Raw genomic sequence first — 24,979 nt, 5'->3', positions numbered from 1 at the left:
ATGACTAAACTGCTTCTGGGCAACGGGACACCCTGACGGAAACCAGAGCTCATGGAAACGCCGTTTACCTTCCCGCTGCAGTGGTACCTATTTATCTACTTGCACTGGCATGCTTACAAACTGTTAGGTTGGCAGGAACTGGGACAGAGCAATGGGAGCTCACTCCGTCACGGGGATTTGAACTGCCGACCTTCTGATTGGCAAACCCAAGAGGTTCAGTGGTTTAGACCACGGCGCCACCCATGTCTGCACATCGAATAAACAGCATTTGAACTACATACAGCCCATACTGATCTCCTACTCATCTTTATGATGCATAGCCACTTGCATGAGCCAGTGTGCACCAGGAAGGACCATCTCAAGGAATGGGGTTTCCTGTTCTGGGTTCTCCTGTAAAAGCAACTCCATGAAGTGCCAGTAGGTGGATCATTGGGCTCAAACCAGCATGGCCTGTGTTCACATCGGGCACTGAAAGTCCCTGGATGGCCTTGGACCAGCCACCACCTCTCAGCCTAATGCCACAAGGATGAAGCGTTTGGGGAAACCATGTGTGCTGCCCCTACCTCCCCGGAGGGATAAAATGTCAAAATTCAATTGCATCTCCCCCACTCTCTCTCCCTCTTCTTTTAATGGAACACTTTGAATCAAACCAGAAGCACAGGAAATTCAAATCCAAATGTGCCCCTCTGGGGTGTTTTTTTGTGCTACATGATATTTAAAGATCAACAGAATCATAGAGCGACCACCAGAGCTCCATTTGGTCCCACAATCACTTTTAAAAAGGTAAAGGGACCCGTGACCATTAGGTCAAGTCGTGGCCGACTCTGGGGTTGCGGCGCTCATCTTGCTTTACTGGCCGAGGGAGCCGGCGTACAGCTTCCGGGTCATGTGGCCGGCATGACTGAGCCGCTTCTGGCGAACCAGAGCAGCGCACGGAAATGACGTTTACCTTCCTGCTGGAGCGGTACCTATTTATCTACTTGCACTTTGATGTGCTTTCGAACTGCTAGGTTGGCAGGAGCAGGGACCGAGCAACAGGAGCTCACCCCGTCGCGGGGATTCAAACCGCCAACCTTCTGATCGGCAAGTCCTAGGCTCTGTGGTTTAACCCACAGCGCCAATCACTTTTAGCAAGTATATAAAAGCCATTGGGGGAAACTGGAAGAGAGGTGACCTGTTTAGCTCCCGGCCCCATCATTAAAATAGGTTTGTTGTTGTTGTTTTTGCTGTGTCTGGCTGCCTTTTGAGACTCAAGGAAGCCAAGCCAGCAGAAGCCGAATCTTGAAGAAGAAAACCATAGAGACTGGCATAATTTGCAGCCTGAAACTGGAAGAGTTGTGTGTGGAGATCCTGGTGGCATAAAGTACTTTTCACCAGGTCTGGCTGTTCTAATTGGGGCCCTCTGGACAGAGGTAGCCTGCCATGGGCAGAGACAGCCCACCAGCCTTCACTGAGCTTAGATAGCTCAGTAGGTTAGAGCGTGGTGCTGATGATGCCAAAGTCGCAGGTTCGATCCCCGTATGGGGCAACTTCCTTGCTTGCAGGGGGTTGGATTAGACAATGCACAGAATCCAAAGAGAGAGTTTAAAGACTTCATCTGTAGGACTGCAAATTATTTGATGTGTTAATGTGGGTGGAAGTCATTAAAATTGCAGCTGCAATATAAGGCTTTGTTATTCTGACTGGTGTGCAACTGGAATTCATAAGCTTTTGGGATGCAGAGTCAAAGTAAATTATCGAATCATCAATTCTAGCACGCGGGGGCCCAACAAAATAATATAATTTGGTATCTGAACAATTGGAAATATGAATTGTATTATAATTTGGTACTGTGACAATGAGGCTTTTATGGAGTTATTGTAATTGAAAACTAATAAAAATTATTTTTTAGTGTAATAATAAAAATTATCACACACACACACAGATGATCCTCAGAACCCCTTCCAGCTATGATTCTATGAAAGGCATTGCATGTGAAGCTGTCTTTAAAGACCTCCTCCCACTGCCAGGTGACTAAATGGGGCCAAGGAATGTCACGTGTTCTGCAACGCAACAATGGCAGGCATGCTTTCATACACAGATGTGAAATTGCGAATACGAAGCTGCCACAAAGGAAGAAGCCCAAAGACATTGGCATAACAGCTACCCTATGTCCTTCCATGAAGGTAGTCTAAAGCAGTGTGGAACACTAAAATGGAGTACTTCCATCAGGTCAGGAGGCTGGGATTTGTAGTACAGCGCCATTTGCAGGGCACCAAGTTGGGATGTGCCTTGTACATGGCCCTGGTTATGGCCAAAGGCACAGAGCAGGGCTTGCCAAGCTTGGGCCCTCCAGTTGTTTTTGGACTACAACTCCCATCACCACTAGCTACCCGTGGTCAGGGATGATGGGTACCGTAGTCCAAAACATTTGGGGAAACCCTGGTGTAGAGTTTTCAAATAGGAAAGGACAAGGCAGAAACATTACACGGCCGAAGGGTGACTGAGCAAGAAGTGGGGGAAGAGACACACATGCAATTTAATAGCACATAAACAAGGTTTCGGTTGTCATGCTGCTGGCAGAGAGCACCTTGTTCAAAGTTTAGTATGCCAGTGAGAAAAAAAATAAGGTCATTTAATCCAGGAGCATAAATTTAGCAAAGCCGTCACGGTGGCATGTGGCAAGGCTTACTGTGCGCAAGATCATTCCTGTGCTCTCGGGCTCCGACACACTGTCTGAGACCTCCGTGACGGGAGGAATCAGCACAGGAGGAGGAGGTGGTGGCGGTGGCGACAGTGAAGGCAGTTTCGGGCGAACATGGGGCACGATCCCCGACGAACAGGACGGCTGGTTATGTTGGGAACCTTTCTGAAGGTGAGGGGGAATGAAATCGTCTAATGTCGGGAAGGTCAGGAGTAAGCCAGGAGCAGGCGTGTTGTCAGAGAATGCAGAGCTTTGGCCATATGGCAGGAGAGGCGGTGGAGGTGTGCTTGAGCTGGCTTCTCGCCCGCGGTCGGGGTAAACCTGTTGGAATGGCACTACTATAACCTCTGTATGAGCTGGGGTGGTGACGGCAGAGCAATTCGCATCCTGTGGGAGATAACGTGGCATTACACAAGGAGGGGGGGACCGAAACAGTGGAGGTGAGCAGTGGCATGCAAAAGACGCCGCTTCGACGAAAGGGCACCTCGCGAGACGACATTATTTCCTCAAAGGACCAAGTTTTGCACGGCGGCCATTAAAAAAAAGACAATTCACAGAACTCCCAGGCCCCAAACCCACCTTCCAGGTCACCTGTCATCAACAGATCAAGCAATCCAAAATCCCTTCGAATACACGGTCATCACCTGAGGGCAGTTTTGTGCCAGCTGCTATGTTTCCTTTAGTCTAAGACAGAGAGGTTTCACAGAATAGCACCCATCCCAACCTCTCCGGTACGGTTTGGGCTTGAGGCACTCCCCACCCCACCCCAAACCTTGCACCCGCAATCTCCACACAAACATGCATCCGTCTCGGAAGGAAAGGCTGTCGGTTATTCAGCGGGAGAGAGGGAAAGATCTTAGGAGGCATCCAAATCGGAAAGGAAGGCACTGGTGCGTGGGAGAAGGAAAAGAAAGATACAGCCGTGTGAAAGGGGGAGGAAAAAAAGGTTATGAAGAAAACCAAGTACCCTGCCATGTTCCTTTGCCTTGCATGGATGTTGCTGGGGTGGCGGCGGCGGCGGCTGAGCAATGCACGGTTCCTTTCTCATCCTGTCCTCACTGCAAGTCGTATGTGGGAAGTCTGCCTTTGTGTTGCCAACAGCCTGTGGAGTCCTGGAGGGATGGCTCTGACCATAACTAACTGAGTCTCCACTGAGAACAATATTAAAGAATGGCCTGGGAGGGGCAGGAGGAGGAGGAGGAAGAGATTTTCCAGTATCTGTTACAGAGGAAGCAGGGGAGAAGGCTGGTGCCACAGTGACCTCAGCTCCAAAACGGGTGCCTTGTGTTTGGCCATCTGAACGGGCAGTGGAATTTCCAAACGGAGCCGAACAAGTGCTGTTAGATAAACAAGCTACATATAGACTGCTGACCTTTTTCTGCGCTCTGGTTTCGTGGTTGGGTTTCAGTCCAGCTTTACCACTCGGATGTTCCTCAGCAAGCGCCAGGGTGTTTTGGTGATCGGATGACGCGTCGGGTAACAAGGAGCGACTTCCCGACCGCGATTGCCCAACATGCAACCCCCTGTCTGCGGGGATGGAGCCAGCGGATTTGTAGGGAGCCGCGACAAAGGGTTTGGGCGAGGAGGAAAAACTGGGCCGGCCCTCAAGGCTGGGTCGCAAATGCGGCTTGGGTGCGTGAGGGTGTACACAATCCGTTATGGGAACGGGCTGCAGGACAGTTATTGCGGTGCCGGTGCGAGGTCGCCATGCAAAGCTCTCCTCGTTTGGAGGAGAGGGGTGGGGTGGAGAAGGGGTCTGTCCAGTTAAGGGGTTCAAAAGGGGGAGAAAGTCAGCACCGTACAAAGGAGAAAAAGAGGAGAGAAATGAGTTGGTCATTAGACTGAGGTTAACAGGAAGAAACGAAACTTTAATATGGAATTTCAAAGTCGGCACACAGCTCATTCACTCCCGTTGTTGAATGAAGGATTTCCAGATCTTCACATGATGAGCTGGTGTATCATTTCAGTGTATCATGTATTGGCTGAAAACCCAAAGCCCAGATTGGTGTAGCTGTCTATCACACTGAAGTCAATGGTATGCATTTCCTATCCGATATCTTTCCAAACCAGGGAAAGGGTGGAACAGGAATTGAAATCAAGGTTTATAAGAATCAATTAAATTGCAGGAATAAGTTGTGTTGTGATCCTTGCTTATATACGTATGTGTTATATTTAAGATATGTTTTTCTTTCTTATTACCTTGTATTTGACTGTAACACAGTGTGCATTGATGATATGATTAAATAAGAAAGCAAGTAAATAAACAAACAAGAAGTCAATGTTATGTACTGCTTACAGTAAACACGTTCAGTTTTCTACTTAGTTGACAAACCAGGGAAGCCTGAATATTTAATGCAACAATCCTAACCATGTCTACTTAGAAGCCCTATTCCATTCACTGGGGTTTACTCTCAGGATCACAGTTTTAGAGGTGGTGAATGTCAGCTCTGAATCCCATCATCCCTCTCAGGATCTCTGGATATTGGAATGACGTTCAGGATCTTACTCAAAACAATCAACAATATTACTTCTGAGTCTGTACAAAGCCAGAGGTGCATAAAACAAAGAGGTCCTTTGAAGGAAAATGCTTATGTAAAGACCAATAATGCATTTTCCGGGTCTGTTATGAACTCGTATCATTGAGTTACCAACACCTTCTTAACAGCAGAGTGATGGAAATCTACCACGCAACCTTAAGAGTGATACTTGTTGATACCCAATGAAAGCCCTCGATCAATGAGGAAGTCAGATTTTCATTACAAAGTGCACTAGCAGAGACCATAGCTGTCAACTTACAGATTTGAAAATAAGGGACCAGCAGCCTCGAAAATAAGGGATCAGCAGCCAAAACAAGGGATCAACAATTACTTTGATAAAATACATATTTTGTTGTGTGCAAATGGCTTTAGATACCTATTAGGTCCATAAATTACCATATAGCATATATTCAACACACAAAAAAGCAACAATTTGTTGTTGACAAAGGACAGCTGGACATAGAAAGGGCCCCATTACCTTCAGTAGCTTATTTAAGGGACATCATCAATAAGGGACAGCAGCGGGACATGGCGCTGGGATAAGGGACTGTCCTGACAAATTAGGGACGCTTGACAGCTATGGCAGAGACCCCATTTGGAGTGAGCTTCTGCACCGAACTCAAAATAGTTGCATAGTAAAAAATGGGGGGGGGGCACAAGACAGTCCACTAAAATGTCATTGTTATGTTTCCATTGCTGCAAGCTTTTAACAGCACACACACATACATACTCCTTTAGCTGGCTTGGGGGGGAAAAAAGAGGTGAAATGTTTCTTTTTAAAAGATGGCAGAGACTTCATAAAAGCCAAAGAATCACGAACACCGAAATCGATTATAAAATAAAATTGGGTGATATTTTTCATCGTCTCATCAGCCAACATGTACCAATAGCTGTCATTTTGAGATCTCAAGTACACCACAGTTAATCTTCTTCAAAGTACTGAATATACTGCAACATGTTCTACAAGAATAAGTCTCGTAAATTCTGAGGGATTAACAGTGGTCCTAATTCAAGGGGGAACCTGTCACTGGACTCCAGTTCCCATCAGCCCCACTGCGGCCAGTGATTAAGGATGATGGGAGATGTGGTCCCACAATGCAGAGATCCCTGCCCTAATCAATTCAAGGTGTTAGCACAGTGGCAATCTGAATGCTATTTTCAATTATTCCTGGTGGCCATGTTCTAATATAAAGTCTTTCTCAAATACCATTGTTTTGGTGATTAAGGGAAATTTGGCTCAGAACTATCACTTTCTAAATCTTTCTGGAACGGATTTCTGTATATACTGAGATTTCATTCATATATGCAAACTTCAATTTAAAAAAACACCAGTGAGCAGCTCTGAAAGTAAAATTATTGATACAACTGGAAGGAATTTGGTGCTTCACCCCATTCAACGTTCTGCTCTAACAAGACATGACGCAGGAGATAAAATGAATGAGATCACCAGCATTTTAAAAGGAAATTAATAGCAGCTCCCTTGGGGGGTTGAGAGAACAAATTTGGACGAGGACCACGAGGTTAATGCTTTCCTGACAGTCTGTTCCCAGGTGCTATTTGTCCTGAAAGTTACCATTTGGGTCACACCAAGCTTTGCCCTATGACATGATATCCCATAACAAAAGCATCCCAAACTGGTATTTGCACAGCCTTTTCTTGCAGTTATCTGATGCTACAGTCTTCTTTCATGTCCAGCATACATTTGCCTTTCCTATAACTGTCTGTGATTAATAGTTCAGGGTGGGGGTGTTAAAAAAGGCAGGGGGCCTATTTTTTAATTTTTATTTTTATGGTAAGCTACCCTGATTATCACTACTGCAAGAGGAGGACAGGGCACGTATTCGCTTAACAAATAAATCCAGTCTTTTCTCTGTGCCCTTTGAATGCCTCTCCCTTTAAGGAAACAGGAACAGCAAGTTAACAGTTAAACATTTTGAGAACCAAACTACTCCCTAAAGATGCTTTTTTCAGTCTAAGGTTTCACAGCCGCATTCTGTGAGCTAGTATTCATGGGCCTTGAAGAGGCCTTTTGTCATCTTTCTGGCTGTTTTCTGAAATCTCCTCCAGTTTGCCAGTTCTTGAACAGCAATACCCAGAGCACAACATTCAAATATCTGTTGCTGTTTGTTGTTCATTATCGCTGCTGTTGTAGATGGACGCCTGCTTCCTTTGGGCCTTTCCTTTCTTCGTATATCTTCCAGAATGCCACCAGAAAAATCTGCCTTTCAGTTTCAGTCTCAAACTGGAACTAAACATGAAACACAGCCCTGTGTACCTGTCCCCTAACCTTCTTGGTTATATATTGACAGCAGTTTCAGGAATCAGGATACTGCAAGTTAATGCAGAGGAACCACGTGGAGGGGCCACTTAACTTTCTGTAGAAGTAGTCCCCTCACCCCCAACCTGGCTATTACCGTATTTTTCGCTCTACAAGACGCACCAGACCATAAGACGCACCTAGTTTTTGGAGGAGGAAAACAAGAAAAAAAATATTCTGAATCTCAGAAGCCAGAACAGCAAGAGGAATCGCTGCACAGCATGCATTCGCTCCATAAGATGGACACACATTTCCCCTTACTTTTTAGGACGAAAAAATGAGTCTTATAGAGCAAAAAACACGGTATTTTATTCCTAGGCAAAAAGAGGGGACAGCTAGGGGAGAAAGGGTTAAGCATCAGCCCCTGGAATTCCCATCAAGAGGTTGCTTTTGCTTTAAAAAAAACTATTTTTATTTTTTTTTGTATGCACAGCATACTTTTATTATTTATTTATTAAAGATTTTCTTGATTTACGAAAGTGTGTGCAATGTCTCTCTCTCGTATTCCCCCCCCCACGTCAATCACCCATCTCCTACTCCCTCCACCTCTTTCCCCCTTTTCTTCCTAATGTCTCAACAAATGAAACTGATTTGTAAAAATGTTACATGGAAAATTAAAAAAAAAACCTATTTGAGGACATATTTGCTTTTTCGTGTAGGACTAATCGCAATCGTTAATAGTCGTCAACAGGTTTACCATACCCATTGAGCCAATCACCCATCTCCTTCCCCTTCTGGGGAAAAACCCACCCCACCCTCCAACTATATATAAGGGTCTGGTGACTTCTGTTTCAGTGTATCTGAAGAAATGTGCATGCACATGAAAGCTTAGACCCAGAACAAAACTTACGTTGGTCTCTAAGGTGCTACTGGACAATTTTTTAATTTATTTTGACTGCCTAAGATGAGCACAGCTACCTACCTGAAACTAGAATATTTGAGGGAAAGTTACCTATAGTGCCTAGTTCAGACGTCAGGCATGTTCCTGAAAACTTAGCTTTGCTAATGTTGCTGATCTTGTTGTGTATATGGATTTGCCTAGTTTGCAATGACTGAGATTATGAAGACCTGAATGCCACTTGCCTCGGAAGTTCTGCTACAGCAGATGGAGACATACTACCCAACAGTGCATCCTGAAATTATCCTGGAGTGCAGACTTTGAACATTTTGAATCATTGTTACCAGGCAGAGGGCCTTCTTGGTAGTGGCACCCACCTTGTGGAACGCCCTTCCATCAGATGTCAAGGAAACAAACAACTACCTGACTTTTAGAAGACACCTGGAGGCAGCCCTGTTTAGGGAAGTTGTTAATGTTTGATGTGCTATCATGTTTTTAATATTCTGTTGGGAGCCGTCCAGAGTGGCTGGGGAAACCCAGACAGATGGGCGGGATATAAATAATACGTTGTTCTTGTTTGTTGTTTGTTGTTGTTTGCTGCTGCTGCTGCTGTTGTTGTTGTTGTTGTTGTTGTTTTTGTTGTTGTGTTACACACATAATTGTCAGGCAAATAATTGGAAGCCCTTCCTATTTCTTTCTTTTTAGCCTTTTTTATATCTCACTTTCTTCTATCTCATTATTATTTCTTCTTCTTCTTTCTTCTTGTCACAGTTATGCTATGTTCTGTAACCTGAAGTTCCTCCTCTCATATCGAGGAAGATGCACACAGGAATGAAGATGAAGAACTCTGTGTGTGAGAACATTTCCTAGGGTGGGAGGCTGGGGGACGAGGGCGAGGGTCCCAGGTGAGAGCTGCATGGGCTCATTTTTCCATGTGCAGAATAAGGGTTAAGACTTAATTTTGATAGAGGACTTTGTAATTTCATTTCCCTTGTTTCCCCCTTTCTTTTCTTCTTTACTCTCCTCCTTACCTCATCTCCCCCCCCCCCCGCCACCACCTTTCTATTTTGCTTTTTAGATTAGTATGCTTTTTATTTTAGCTGATGTGGAAAACTTTAAATAAAACTTGGTTGTAAAAAGAAGTTCTACTGGAGCCTGGGACATAAAACAGGGTCCTACACATGCGCAGATTGTGATCTTAAAGGTAAAGGTAAAGGGACCCCTGACCATTAGGTCCAGTCGTGGCCGACTCTGGGGTTGCGGCGCTCATCTCGCTATATAGGCCAAGGGAGCCGGTGTACAGCTTCCGGGTCATGTGGCCAGCATGACTAAGCCGCTTCTGGCAAACCAGAGCAGCGCACGGAAACGCCGTTTACCTTCCCGCCAGAGTGGTACCTATTTATCTACTTGCACTTTGACGTGCTTTTGAACTGCTAGGTTAGCAGGAGCAAGGACCGAGCAAAGGGAGCTCACTCTGTCACGGGGATTCGAACTGCCGACCTTCTGATCCGCAAGCCCTAGGCTCTGTGGTTTAACCCACAGCGCCACCCACGTCCCTATTGTGATTTTAGCTCACGTCTATTTTTTTTTTTTTTTGCCTGAGCTCTGTGCACCAACCACAGCTCAGACAGAAGTGAAATAAATGACCCCAAAGAAGGATTTTTTTAAGGCTTCTGGAAACTGGGAAGTCCAGAGACTGTCTGGGGTAGGAAGGGAAGGTAGTGTGTATCCAGTGAGCTTGCGTGCCCAATAATGTGTCTACAACCCAAACATCCAATAGCTTCTAAATTTTCCTCTTAAATGTACTGAATGTTAGCATTTGGAAGCATTTAGAAGCTGTCTGAGGTGTGACTGGGGTTCAGGATTTGGACAAAGATGAAAACAAAATAACCACCAGACTGAATTGAATCAGACTGTGCCCTTCCAGTTCACAGAACCGCTTTTGATCCAACGGATGTCTTTGATGAAGGAAGGGAAAGAGATCTTTTCCATCCCCCCTGCAGCCCTGTGAAAATCTGCTCCAGATGATTGGGGGACTGTACCCCAAAGGAGGTTTTGGTATTAAAAAATAAAAAGATCCCTCACTGCCTCTTCCATTAGTGAGGGCCTCCTTCTGCTTGCAAAAACCAAAACAAAAGCAAGCAACATTGGATGCAACTCAGCAAAATTTTAAGGCAATGTAATAAAGAAGGCAACCAAAATTAGGAATCAAGCTTGTCCTCTCACACACAAAAATCTGTGTTCTGCAAAGGTGCTCATAAGGAGTGACCCTATTCTGAATACAATGAAGCAGAGCTTTCCTGTCAGCAGCTGTAGCACAGCCACCCAGAACTTAATGGTTCCTGCAATCCAGACATAGTGGGTGGCATAGTAAGAATCTAGTTGACCAAGAATCCAGTTTGTGGCAAAGGACAGGCAGGGTTGGTAGTGGGAGAGAACAGCTGAGGTTTTCCCTACTCATTCAGTAATGGAAATTACACACATGGAGCCAAGATTCAAGATCAAGAAGGACATCGGTTCCTTTTTGCTGACCAAGTACAGTTCTAGGAGAAGCAATGTCAAAAAAGCCTCAAATTCCCTTTCTGGTAAAATCCTATAACTCACACCTTTGTTAAGGTTAAGGGGAGACACGACAGCAAGTCTTCAAACACCCAGCAGGGAGAAGATGGAGCAAACATCTTTGTGTGTGTGGCTCCAGAGGAAAGGGCTAGAATCTCTAGGCAGAAATGGCAGGGAAGCAGATTTCAGCTGAGCAGTAGGAGAAACCTTCCTACTGGTAAGGGTTGTTTGGCAGTAGAACAGGCTGCCTTGGGACAGTCTCCCCTGCTTGATGGCTGGATCTTAGCGAAGCTGTAATAGCATTCTGGACTAGGTGATCTCCAGGTCCACATTGACTTAAAAAACAGAGAAACACTGGGTCCATGTTGCAGGTTGGAGATAAAGAGGTAGGCGGAGACCTCCAGGTATCCCACCTGAGGGAAGGCAAACCAAGCCTATGCTGTTGGAGCCACTCCAGATCTAGGGGCTGCGCGCGTCCACGCAAAGGGCGCCCCCCGTTTTAAGCAGGGAGCGGTCATTATGCTCATGTTAAAAAGGTAAAGGTAAAGGGACCCCTGACCATTAGGTCCAGTCGTGACCGACTCTGGGGTTGCGGCGCTCATCTCGCTTTACTGGCCAGGGGAGCCGGCGTACAGCTTCCGGGTCATGTGGCCAGCATGACTAAGCCGCTTCTGGCGAACCAGAGCAGCGCACAGAAACACCGTTTACCATCCCGCCAGAGCGGTACCTATTTATCTACTTGCACTTTGTGCTTTCGAACTGCTAGGTTGGCAGGAGCAGGGACCGAGCAACAGGAGCTCACCCCGTCGCGGGGATTCGAACCGCCGACCTTCTGATCGGCAGGCCCTAGGCTCTGTGGTTTAACCCACAGCGCCACCCGCAACCCCTTGTTACAAACCATTAAAAGGGAATTACAAAAGCTCCCCACCCAACCACAGCCAGGTCTCTTCACTCTTCATTACTTTGGCTCAAAAGTTTTCCTAGCACATAAAGATTTTTTTAGGCAGGTACTCACGTGTGGTTTGCTCTCAGAGAGGTTTGGCCGCACACTGCGGTAGCCCTTGGCAGCCAGAGCAGAGGACTGAGCATCCCCATTGGTGTCGACACTAAGCGGTAACTTCCAATCATCTGCAAAACGAAGAATTTCAGATCACTAGAGCTGCACCAAACAGTCAAGGTTTTGTGCTTGCTTAAGCAACCGAGAGGTGTGCCGCGGAAACCATACGAAAACGAAGCGTTTAGTAAATACCTGTTTCGGGTGTTCCTGGCTCTACACCTGAAGCATTTTGTGGCAAGCATTGGAGAAAATGAAAAGAAGGGAGGGAATTAGGAAAAAAACACCACAATCAACTGTTACATTGGGGGGGGGGGTGCATTTACCAATCAGAGTTAAGAATTGAGTCCACTTTGCGCATGGGATACTTAGAGCTCAGGCTGCCTAATTTCCATAGAAACGTGATTCCCTCGCCGTTCCTGACCTTTGTAAACACAAGGCAATTCATTCAGAGTGATGAAGAAACAATTGTGCATTGACATTTCCTTCCAGAGTCAAAAAGGCAGCCGGAGCGCTCAGTACGGAGCCCAAATGCCACACACTGCTGCAAGTGCAGGGCTTCAATATTTTAAACGAAGATGTAAGCAAAGGGTGGAAAATAAATCTGTCCTTTCTTAACCCTGCCAGAGGAGATGGGAGGGAGAGCCGCAAACAAACAAACAAACATATTTAGAAGTGGTTGGTACAACATGTGCCATCTTTATAGAGTCCGGGCCACAAGGTGTGACACAGTATTTTCTATTTACATGCTAGCCTTACGCACGTTGCTTCGAGATCCTAAGAATGGAAACCACAAACAAACAAACAAACAAACAAACAAACACTCTCTCTTTTGAGGGTTAGGAACAAATTTGCCGCAGCAGAGGAAAGTCTTTAATCAGATCCTAGTTAATTCAATCAATCAATCTTTATTACGGTCCAGAGACCCAACAAATCATTACAAATCAATAAACAATTCATACAGCCTACCTCCAGGTTAAACAAGCATTTTGTTCAGAATACAGGGATCATTGGTTCTTGCAACCACCGATAAAAACTTTGCTACTGCTAACGTTCTAGGATTTGTCCGGTCTTCCAGTAGGAACCTGACATAGTGAGCCTCTGATTTTCCTGGGAAAGGTACCAGCAAGGGTAGTATCAGTTCAGCCCTGGCCTGCTCATATTTTGCACAATGCAACAAAATATGTTTTATGGAATCAATGTCTTGAGCACACGAGCAAAGTCTGTCCTGGTAGGGAACTCCTCTCAACCTGCCATCCAACACTGCAGAGGGAAAGACATTTAGTCTGGCTTTAGTGAAAAGCCTTTGGTAGTTTGGTACTGTCAGGTTTTTAATGTAAGATGTTAACTTAAAGACATACCCATATTGAACTCCTACTGCCAGCGGGCTACAGACTGTGTGTGATCGAGATCGCAAGTCACTGTGTGCATTATCCCATAATCTTTGCTTTAAAATCTTTTGGGCGCATAGTTAAGTTTAGAAGTCTCACTGGCTCCCTTTCCAAGATGTTACAGAACCTGGTTTTGGTGCCACTACACACACACACACACACACACACACCCCACAACCCCCTGTTGATGCACATGCAAAACGCAGCCTTCTGGCTCTGGCAGGCATTTTCCAAAGGGAGAGTCAGCACAATGATCCTTTTCCATTGTAAATGACTCACTGCTGGAAATTTAGGAAGCCATCAGCAATAAAAAGGACAGCGGGTGGCGTGGATGGGAGGGATGACGTTGTGCAGAGGAGAGTACGAAGGGGAAAGGAAGCGAGGGGGATAAACTGAGACAGGTGGCTTAACTAGAGCTCTGATGGAGCGCACAAAGTACTTTCCGATTGCGGCTTTTCTATTTTACGTTGTATCTGGAATTTCAACAGGGTATCTGCGCCCACTGGGGAGTGCTACACGATTCAATGCTTCTCCCCATCCACACACATTCTACTTTGCACGGTCAAAAGAGTGGGCACGATTCTCCTCCCTTTTCGCCCAGCCCCTCGCAGATGCGCAATCATTTCTGGTAATTGTTCCCTCCTCCCACCACAAGACAGTGGAAGCTTTCTGGCGGCATCCTCTGCGCGAAAAAATAAGAAAGCAGTTCAAATTATCCACCGGCAAACCTGAGCATGAGTTGCATGCTCGGAAGAACATCTCCACCAATGTTCAGTGCAGCGAGGCTTACTCTGAAGTAAGAGAGCAGGGGATCTCTGCTGAAATATACTTGGGAGTCGAGAGTGGATTTCATGCTCTTTATTCAGCTCATAGTGGTGAGGAGGAATGGAAGATCACCCAGAATGTCTGCTTTATATACATTATTTACACAATAGGCCCCATGTGATTGGCTAATTCCGGGATTCTCCTGTAGGCCAATCAGGTTGTGGATTCACTTCCTCCTGGAGCTGGATTGGGTGGCTCCTGTGGACCAATCAGACTGCTGCATTCTGGATCCTATTGTTCTAGGACCAATCAGACTGCTGCATTCTGGATCCTATTCAACTCAATACATAACATCCGCCTTAGTAGTGTTTAACATACTCAAGTTTGCCCATGGACTGAACCAGGGAAACTTTGCTTCTTTTCTCAGCCGAGTACAATATTCCTCAGCTTCCTGCTCTCTGCCACTTGCTCCAAGAAGCTGAAATCCCTCTCCTTCAATGAAAGATTTTGAGCGGGGGCCATCTGTCATGGATGCTTTAAAGTTGAGATTCTTGCACTGCAGGGCGGTTGGGCGACACTAGCTGCAATCCGTATCTATTCTGTTGTTCTTGGGAAATACTGCATTTTAACGTATTTGCCCCCAAGCCAGCTTTGATCTGAACTGAGAAAAAGGAACGAAGTGGCTTTATTTGAAGCTGGCAATGTGTTCAGAGCCCAGTTGTGGTGAAAAGTAACCAAGAGAACCTTTAAAAAGAAAAAAGAGGAAAACAGCAATAACAACTATCCAGTGGAGTTTGTGCTAATGTTCCATCCTTTTTCTCCTTCTTTTAACTGGATTCTCTGCGGTAGTTGAAAGTGTTTGCACACCTGCACTTTTCCCCTTGTTCCAGCGCATGTCGCCAAATAAATAATCACAACCATCCCAAGCCCATTTAAGGGATTAAATATGCTGCTTAAATAAGCATTGCCTGTGACATTTCAGGCAAGCAATGTTTGTACTTCTTTCATCATGCCGGGGGCTGCCCATACCCACATCAGGAATCATAGCTAAAAGCATCATCCGGGATATTATTTGTGAGAAATATAGTAAAGGTACAGGGACCCCTAACCATTAGGTCCAGTCGTGACCGACTCTGGGGTTGCAGTGCTCATCTCACTTTACTGACCGAGGGAGCTGGCGTACAGCTTCCGGGTCATGTGGCCAGCATGACTAAGCCGCTTCTGGCGAACCAGAGCAGCGCACGGAAACGCCGTTTACCTTCCTGCCAGAGCGGTACCTATTTATCTACTTGCACTTTGATATGCATTTGAACTGCTATGTTGGCAGGAGCTGGGACCGAGCAACGGGAGCTCACTCCGTCGCGGGGATTTGAACCGCCGACCTTCTGATCAGCAAGTCCTAGGCTCTATGGTTTAACCCACAGCGCCACCCGCGTCCCTGTGAGAAATATAGCCTGGTATTTTTTCTGATGGACAAACTTCTCCATGGCCTGGGGTCATTGTTGGTTTTTTCAACTGAAGTCCTGCATGGAATGCATCATGTCTCTTTCCATTCAACTCACAGCCCCTGGTACCACATTTGAACAATTATGACACATAAAAAAGAGTAGCATGCCTGAACTACAAGAATCATATAAACTGTCATAGTTATTTAACTGTTCCAACTGTTTAGATGAAGTAGGTGGTTGGGCAGTAAATACATACAGCTATTAGAAACCTGAAGACGTAAGATTGAGGATGAAGCGTGTTTGAAGCTCAGGGATAGAACATAATAACTGTATCAGGATGATTAATTCATAATGTGAGCATTTGAGTTGCACCAGACTCTTTCCTCAAGCTGGATGTAATTAAAAAGGAGGAATAGATGTTCCCAAGTGAGAGCATAGTGTTTTGTGCTGTCTGCAGTTTCTTCCAAGCTTTAAGGGACAGTACAGATATTTCTTGCTGACTAATTAAAAACTGTGCCTCCTTAAACATTCAAGACCTTTCTGTACAGCCTTTTTGTCTGGACAGCTCTTCAATGCTGTTTTCATGTTGTTGTTGTTTAGTCGTTTAGTCGTGTCCGACTCTTCATGACCCCATGGGCCAGAGCACGCCAGCCACTCCTGTCTTCCACTGCCTCCTGCAGTTTGGTCAAACTCATGCTGGTAGCTTCGAGAACAGTCCTCTGTCGTCCCCTTCTCCTTGTGCCCTCCATCTTTCCCAACATCAGGGTCTTTTCCAGGGAGTCATCTCTTCTCATGAGGTGGCCAAAGTATTGGAGCCTCAGCTTCACGATCTGTCCTTCCAGTGAGCACTCAGGGCTGATTTCCTTAAGAATGGATAAGTTTGATCTTCTTTCAGTCCATGGGACTCTCAAGAGTCTCCTCCAGCACCATAATTCAAAAGCATCAGTTCATAAATATCAATAAATAGCAATAGTGCAATATTCACTTGCACTAAAGTAATATTACACAGTGGCAAGCTAGACCAGAGAACCAATTTCTGAGCATGATCCTATGTAAGTCTACTCAGAAGTAAGTCCCAAAAGGCTTACTCCATGCTCCGAGAACCTTACTTTGGAAATATCAAAACTAGTAGTTATCTGATTCTGTCAATGCCATCAGTGGTTTTAGATAATCCAGGAACAGGTCTTAATAATTTCACAGAATCGTAGAATTGTAAGGGACCATGAGGGTCATCTTGTCCAACTCCCTGCAGGAATCCTTTGCCCAGCGTGGGGCTCAAACACCCAAGCCTGAGATTAAGAGTCCCAGGGCATGGAGACTGATCTCTCTCTTGGCCCAGTATACCTGAAGGAGCGTCTCCACTCCCATTGTTCAGCCAGGACACTGAGGTCCAGCTCTGAGGGCCTTCTGGCGGTTCCCTCATTGCGAGAAGCAAAGCTACAGGGAACCAGGCAGAGGGCCTTCTCAGTAGTGGCGCCTGCCCTATGGAACACATCCCATCAGATGTCAAAGAGATAAACAACTACCTGACATTTAGAAGACATCTGAAGGCAGCCCTGTTCAGGGAAGTTCGATACCTCCCTCTCTATGGAGGCGCGGATTGCAGCTATAACAATCTCCGCCAAACTAAGCAGTTGGCTCCTTACCTCTCTCGCGCTGACCTAGCCACTGTGATCCACACGACGGTCACCTCCAGACTGGATTATTGTAACTCGCTCTACGTGGGGCTGCCCTTGAGACTGACCCAGAAACTCCAGCGGGTGCAGAATGCCGCGGCGAGACTCCTTATGGGGTCTTCACTGTGAGATCACATTCATCCGGTACTATACCAACTGCACTGGCTCCCGGTGGAGTACAGGATCAGGTTTAAGGTGCTGGTTTTAACCTTTAAAGCCCTATACGGCCTAGGACCCTCGTACCTACGGGACCGCCTCTCCTGGTATGTCCCACAGAGGAACTTACGGTCTGCAAATAAAAACATCCTGAAGATCCCAGGCCACAGAGAGGTTAGGCTGGCCTCAACTAGAGCCAGGGCTTTCTCGGCCGCAGCTCCAATCTGGTGGAACGCTCTGTCACAAGAGACTAGGGCCCTGCGGGACCAGACATCTTTCTGCAGGGCCTGCAAGACAGAGCTGTTCCACCAGGCCTTTGGTCAGGGCGCAGCCTGACCCCCTCCTCTGGCAATCTGCACAGAATTTTGCTTAATGGTTGCCACCAATTTGATTTTAATTAATTTTTATAATGAAATGTTTTTAGAACATTGGATTATTTTGATTGTTGTTAGCCGCCCTGAGCCCAGCTTTGGCTGGGGAGGGCGGGATATATATAAAATTTATTATTATTATTATTATTATTATTATTATTATGTGACATTTTAATGTATTTTTAATCTTTGTTGGAAGGCACCCAGAGTGGCTGGGGAACAAATAATAAATTACTATTATTACTTCTCTCTCTCTCTCTCTATATATATATATACAGTGGTGCCTCGCAAGACGAAATTAATTCGTTCCGCAAGTCTCTTCGTCTTGCGAGTTTTTCGTCTTGCGATGCACGGTTTCCCATAGGAATGCATTGAAAATCAATCAATGCGTTCCTAGGGAAACCGCCTTCAGACCAGGTCCGGGGACAGTCTGTCCCCGGACCTCTTCTGAAGGCTGGGGGGGGGGGGACAAGGGCTTTTCTTCCCACCCCCAGCATTTTAAAAAACCCCAGGACAGCGGAGGACTTCTCCGCTGTCCGGGCGATCTTAAAATGCTGGCGGGCGGCATTTTAAAATCGCCCCGGACAGCGGAGGACTTCTCCGCTGTCCGGGGCGATTTAAAAGCCCCTGGGAAGGCAGGCAGGGGGGACAAAGACTTTCGCCCCCCTCCCGCCTTCAGAAGGTGTTCCCGCCCCCCCCCGCCCCGCTTCGGAACAGCGTTTTAAAATGCTGGGGGTCGGGAGCGAAGCGTTCACTGCCGACCCCCAGCATTTTAAAATCTCCCCGGGACAGGGGGAGATTTTAAAATGCTGGGGGTCGGCAGCGCTTCGCTCCCGACCCCCAGCATTTTAAAATCTCCCCGGGACAGCAGAGACTTCTCTGCTGTCCCGGGGAGATTTTTAAATGCTGGGGGTCGGCAGTGAACGCTTCGCTCCCGACCCCCAGCATTTTAAGATCGCCCGGGGCAGGCGGGGGGGAAGGCAGGCGGGGGGGAGCAAAGACTTTTGCCCCCCGCCGGCCTTCAGAAGAGGTCCTCTTCTGAAGGCCGGCTGTGGGCGAAAGTCTTTGCTCCCGACCGCCAGCATTTCCCTATGGGCTTTCGTCTTGCGATGCAAGCCCATAGGGAAATTCGTCTTGCGAAGCGCCTCCAAAACGGAAAACCCTTTCGTCTTGCGGGTTTTCCGTCTTGCGAGGCATTCGTCTTGCGGGGCACCACTGTATTGAGCCAGAGCTCACTAGGGCTTAGCACCAGAACCTCTTTGAACACACTGGCCCAAGCACAGAAACTTCAGAGCATGAACAGAGCGCCTTTCTCACAACAACGAAACCATAAGGAGCGTCCCCATTTGGGGGAAGGGGAATCAGGGAAGTGAGAAGACCCATAAGCAATAAAAAACAGCCTCCTTCCCACCTGCAGAAAACAAAACAAGACAGTCTTCTCTCCTTCAAGCCTTGTTTCCTTTGACCTTCCAGAAACAACTTCATACAACTGCAGTTAAAGATAAGGACTGATGAAAAAAGGCAGCAATTGCTGTTCAGGCTTTGTCAAATGCCTCTGGCATAATTGAATGCGCTCATCCTCTTCTGGGGTTGATAGGCATTATGGTCCAAAGATACCTGAAGGGCGGAAGGCCGGTGATAGTTGGGATACAGTTTTTAGGGCCTTCTCCTTCTGACCTTCAAATGGCAGAAGGGGTTGTGACTTCCTGAAAGGTTCTCAGCCAGCGGATTGAAGAAACAAGGGGCTGTGAGACGTTTGAAACTAGTAAGACCCAAGCAGCCTTGCGGTGTGATTTCCTTCAGAAACCCCTTCATCCCATACCTTCTGAGAGGGGGAGAGCAGGTTGAGAAGAACAAAGCAGCTGGTTAATGGAATGACTTTCATTCCACCATCTTGCTGTGGGGACAACGTGATAAAGCATTGCTCAGCACTGTGATGTAAGAATCTTTCTGCTGCATTTTCATTTGTCGTTGGAGTGGGTCTTAGCACAGTCCATAATGGTGCCTACGCACCTGTCCTGACTTATAGCCACCGATAGATCTTGTTGTTGTTGTTTAGTCGTTTAGTCGTGACCGACTCTTCATGACCCCCTGGACCAGAGCACGCCAGGCACTCCTGCCTTCCACTGCCTCCCACAATTTGGTCAAACTCATGCTGGTAGCTTCGAGAACACTGTCCAACCATCTCGTCCTCTCTCATCCCCTTCTCCATGTGCCCTCCATCTTTCCCAACATCAGGGTCTTTTCCAGGGAGTCTTCTCTTCTCACGAGGTGGCCAAAGTATTGGAGCCTCAGCTTCAGGATCTGTCCTTCCAGTGAGCACTCAGGGCTGATTTCCTTCAGAATGGATAAGTTTGATCTTCTTGCAGTCTATGGGACTCTCAATTCTTCGGCGATCAGCCGATAGATCTTACCCTTCATAAATTTGACTCGTTCCTTGTTGAAGCCATCTAAGGCAACGGCCATCTCCGTATCTTGCAGGGTAAGCAAACATTCCATAAATTCATTATACTGTACATTGGTTTAAAAAGTGCTTTGGTTCCTCCTCTGTACCTGCTGCAAATTCCATCTCAAGAACAATCCTGTCCTCTCAGGGTCAGTTACTCATTTGAGCATTGTTTATTGCCTTTGCTTGTTTACTACGATTACGGATCTGCTATTTAAAGGAGGCAGAGCTTTAATGACAACAGAGTCAACTTGGGAATACTGCCTATGACAAAATGCCACTGCGGTGAGAGCGCTCAGCCATCTGGGGGCAGAAGATGCTTTGCCCCCCGTAAAGGAGCATCACAATGAAAACACATCCATTTCAAGCTTAGAACTGAACAAAAAATTAACTTCATTCCGAAACACTGTGTTTTGAAAATACAAAATTACAGAATTCAAAAATTCACATAGCTGAGATCTGAAACAGCACATTCTGAATTTCTAAAAGGGGGATTTCGTGCTACTGCTTAAGTTCTGATGCAGACAGATGCATGATGTCACTGAACTAAGTGACGTGTCACTGACATTTTTGCTATTTTTCAGTCACATTCCACAACTAGGATTCGGTTTTCAGCTGGATAAAAAGTTGCTCATTGCAATTTGTATTTTAAAAAACCTGAATTTCAAAAGCCAAACACAGCCCACATTTCAAGCATGTAAATTAATTTTTTTGTTTAAAAATGGAGTTAGTTTTGAAATACTTTTTTTTAAAGGCTAGAGGTATTTAAACTCAAGTAAGGTAAAGGTAAAGGGACCCCTGACCATTAGGTCCAGTCGTGACCGACTCTGGGGTTGCGGCGCTCATCTCGCTTTATTGGCCGAGGGAGCCGGCGTACAGCTTCCGGGTCATGTGGCCAGCATGACTAAGCCACTTTTGGCGAACCAGAGCAGTGCACAGAAACGCCTTTTATCTTCCCGCCGGAGCGGTACCTATTTATCTACTTGCACTTTGACGTGCTTTCGAACTGCTAGGTTGGCAGGAGCAGGGACCGAGCAACAGGAGCTCACCCCGTCGCGGGGATTCAAACCGCCGACCTTCTGATCGGCAAGTCCTAGGCTCTTTGGTTTAACCCACAGTGCCACCTGCGTCCCTCAAGTGGCAGCAGCTTAAACAACAAGCACTTCGACTTTCTATCTAGTCTATGGCTATTATCTCGCACTTTGGACTTACTTTCAGATTGGTGGATGTCTTGTGAATGACTTGTAGGACTGACGCTCCGATTCTCCTCATAGGTTGGAGATGCCCAGAGGGTCACAGCCCCCTTTCCAGTACAGACTTTGGCAGGATCCAGCTCTACAGGGGCAAAAAAACAAAAACAACAAAAAAAAAAACATTAAGAAGATGAGTTGGAACATAAAAGAATCTTAAATCATGCTGTCTGCACAGAATGCTTCCTGCTTGCTTCACTTTAGCATCTGAGCAAATTGATCTAGTCATAATTGTTATGTACTGAAGTTCTCACCCTGGGCCAGCAGGGGGATACTGTAGATAGTTATGCAAATAAGGGATCGAAAGTGACGTTCAGTGATTGGATAGTTTTAGAAAATTGTTACAGTTACATTGTACTGGAGCTCTATATAAGCAGCCTGACTGAACCCTTCAGTTCAGTTCTGTTCTGGCTTGTGAATAAACAAGAGCTGTTTGAAGAATCGCTGTGTCGTCTGATATGTTCACCCACAACTTAACAATGATAGTGTGGATGGAAATTAGCTTTCGGTTCCAACTTTAAAAATATATACGCTAAAGTAAGTTTTTCTGCAGAGAGATGAGTCAAATTTCCAAATCAAGACCATGATCTAAAAAAGGGAAGAAAATACATAATGTATAGAAATTAGATACCATGGCTGCATTTTCAGATATATCACTAGCATCAGCCAGCCAGGATTATATTTCTGTCCCATCCTCTGTTGACTATAGCTGTACTTCACCTAAGAAGCCTATCGCAGCAGCCAGAGCAGCTTCTTCACTATAATAAATTTAAGGCACACAAACTGATTCGTATAAGACTGTCTAGCTTCTGGGTGTGTGAGATTTCACACTAAGCAACTAAATGGGATTCCAGAGAATCTCTCACTTCTAAAGCTACTTTCTGGGTTGGAAGAGGCACTAACTGCAGAGGTTTCAGTGCCCCTCAGGCTGCCAGTCTTTCCTTCACAGCTTGCTTCTGCTCCCCTGACCAAATATCCCCAACTGCTTCCCATCTGCGGATGTGAGAAGGCAGAAATTTCCATTCCAAACAGTATTTGCCACAATCAGCACTGTTTCCATTCTACTGCAGTTCGGTTTCTGCCAAACACTATACAGTGGTACCTCGGTTTACATACGCTTCAGGTTACAGACTCCGCTAACCCAGAAATAGTACTCAAATTGGAAGCGTAACACTCAAAACGGAGCCCGTTTGGCTTCTGAAAAAAGTTCACAAACTGGAACACTTACAGTGTTTGGGTTCTAAGTTGTTTGAGTACCAAGGCGTTTGAGAACCAAGGTACCACTGTAAGCATAACTAGCATCAGGGAACAGGCATTTCTGGTGACTGAGGGGTGGCAAGGCCTGGGAGACACCTAAGAAACTTGTGTTCCTGGTCTTACTCCTCCATTATTTCTCAGTGGGTATGTCTGCTGTTCATTGTGGCATACGATCCAGCCGGACCTTATTTCAGAGTGCAAAAGCCAACCCTATACAGTGGCACCTCAGGTTACATACGCTTCAGGTTACATTCGCTTCAGGTTACAGACTCCGCTAACCCAGAAATAGTGCCTCAGGTTAAGAACTTTGCTTCAGGATGAGAACAGAAATCGTGCAGCAGCGTCGCGGCGGCAGCACGAGGCCCCATTAGCTAAAGTGGTGCTTCAGGTTAAGAACAGTTTCAGGTTAAGTACAGACCTCCGGAACGAATTAAGTACTTAACCAGAGGTACCACTGTAATATCCGTTATGCTGTCCATTCTTTAACATAAGTCACATGACTTACTTAAGTATCTGCGTAACTTTCAAAGCATTCGTTCATTTCAATGTAAAGGAAATGTCAAAACTACGTAAAAATAGTAATTAATTATGCATTGTTTGCAGACTTAAGCAACAACAACTATGTCCAAACTTCTTCAGAATCTTAATTTGTTGGCAGGGTCTAATTATTATGGTTTGCCACCATCAGAATGTCCTTCCAGGAGGCTTAATGAAATGTTGGTATGCAGAACAGATACTTTAACAGTATCTGGCTAATTATTATTATTATTATTATTATTATTATGTATTATTTATATCCCGCCCATCTGGCTGGGTTTCCCCAGCCACTCTGGGCAGCTTCCAGCAGAATCATAATATTTGCAATGCAATCTTATGCATCAGAAGTAAGAATCACTGCATTTGGTGGCGCTTCCTCTCTTGTGTATGTTCTGCAGGCTTAAAGATGGAACGTGATCCAGTTGGATGGTCAAAGGATGACTAGTTCAAGCAGTCCAAAACCCACTTTATAACAAGGCAAAACAGCCCCCATGGACTCCATTATCCAAACACACAAAATAAGAATTTGCATATTGATTTCCCACCCCTGTGAGGTGGGCCAACGCACCTCCCATTACACAAGAGAGATGAGCCCACTGTCCCCAATGCCTTCATGTACATTCCTGCAGCTCTCCCATGGCACAAGTGCTAAACTTCTGTGGCAGGGAGACTGCTGTGCTTAAACAGAACCCTGATCTTTCAAGTTCAGGTCCCAACAGGTGGGAGGCAACAGGATTTACAGTGGTACCTTGGTTTACAAACTTAATCCGTTCCAGAAGTCTGTTCTTAAACCAAAGCGTTCTTAAACCAAGGCATGCTTTCCCATAGCAGCGGGGGACTCAATTTACGAATGGAACACACTCAACAGGAAGCGGAACATGTTCTTCTTCCAAGGCAAAGTTCACAAACCAAAACACCTACTTCCGGGTTTGCAGCGTTCTTAATCCAATTTGTTCATAAACTAAGCTGTTCTTAAACCAAGGTACCACTGTAATTATTTAAGATTTTGCACCTATACTCATAAATCAGCACATACAATTTAGAGGCAATTTTGTGCTTATGGGCCCATGCGCAAAGCCTTTTAGCTTTGTCTGACACCTTTAGTGTAAGCAAATATACTATTTTATCAAATGATTGCTGTCATTTATTCATATTGTACGTAAACGGTTTTTTGAAGAGCTGCTCCAAGTCATCTCTCCCAGTCAGACTGCAGCCAGCCTGCCCAAGATGGATACCAGTCTTCCTTCTCCCTTCTTCTTCCCAGAACACCTTGCTCAAAATCTCTCCCTCCTTGTCACCTCACACGCAGTTACCTTGGCAACCTTCCCAACCCCCAATCTCTGTTCACACCTCAGGGAAAGGAGAGAGGACAGTTATCTTGCATTGCCAATGACTCTCAATGGCCCTGTATTGATTCTTAATGGCCCTAGCTTAGCCAAGTCATTTTGCATAGCCTAGCCCAGGAATTCCACTACAGCTCCTATTCTCCCTTCATATGCCAAATAATCAAAATCCTACCATTTATTTAGAGTTGCCATATGTCCTCTTTTTCCAGGACATGCCCTCTTTTTCATGGGTATGTGAAATAAGAGTCGTCACAGCGATCCATAGTTAAAAGTTAAAACTAAAACGTAAAGGGATCCCTGATGGTTAAGTCCAGTCATGGACGACTCTGGGGTTGCAGCGCTCATCTT

The 24,979-nt window shown here is 45.9% G+C and overlaps 1 protein-coding gene across 37 annotated transcripts in view; it reads right to left on the bottom strand.

Annotated features, from left to right (window-relative positions):
* The window catches only part of SORBS1 (sorbin and SH3 domain containing 1), a 201,964-nt gene that overhangs the window by 79,101 nt on the left and 97,884 nt on the right, over window positions 1-24,979 (bottom strand). For 26 of the 37 annotated variants that reach the window (XM_081005395.1, XM_081005394.1, XM_081005373.1 and 23 more), the window contains 5 exons: window positions 21,454-21,576; window positions 12,184-12,210; window positions 11,950-12,062; window positions 3,651-4,439; window positions 2,672-3,070 (listed from right to left, as the gene is read on the bottom strand). In XM_081005395.1, the coding sequence (XP_080861521.1) occupies window positions 2,672-3,070; window positions 3,651-4,439; window positions 11,950-12,062; window positions 12,184-12,210; window positions 21,454-21,576 (1,451 nt within the window). Of the gene's footprint in view, window positions 1-2,671; window positions 3,071-3,650; window positions 4,440-11,949; window positions 12,063-12,183; window positions 12,211-12,412; window positions 12,517-21,453; window positions 21,577-24,979 lie in introns of those variants that run through there. The other 11 variants (XM_081005370.1, XM_081005362.1, XM_081005392.1 and 8 more) reach the window with 10 other exon arrangements.

This window comes from Podarcis pityusensis (assembly GCF_964106645.2).
Source record: "Podarcis pityusensis genome assembly, chromosome: 5".
Lineage (NCBI taxonomy): Eukaryota > Metazoa > Chordata > Lepidosauria > Squamata > Lacertidae > Podarcis > Podarcis pityusensis.
Note: the sequence above shows the minus strand (reverse complement) of the source record. Positions and strands in the feature narration are given on the sequence as shown.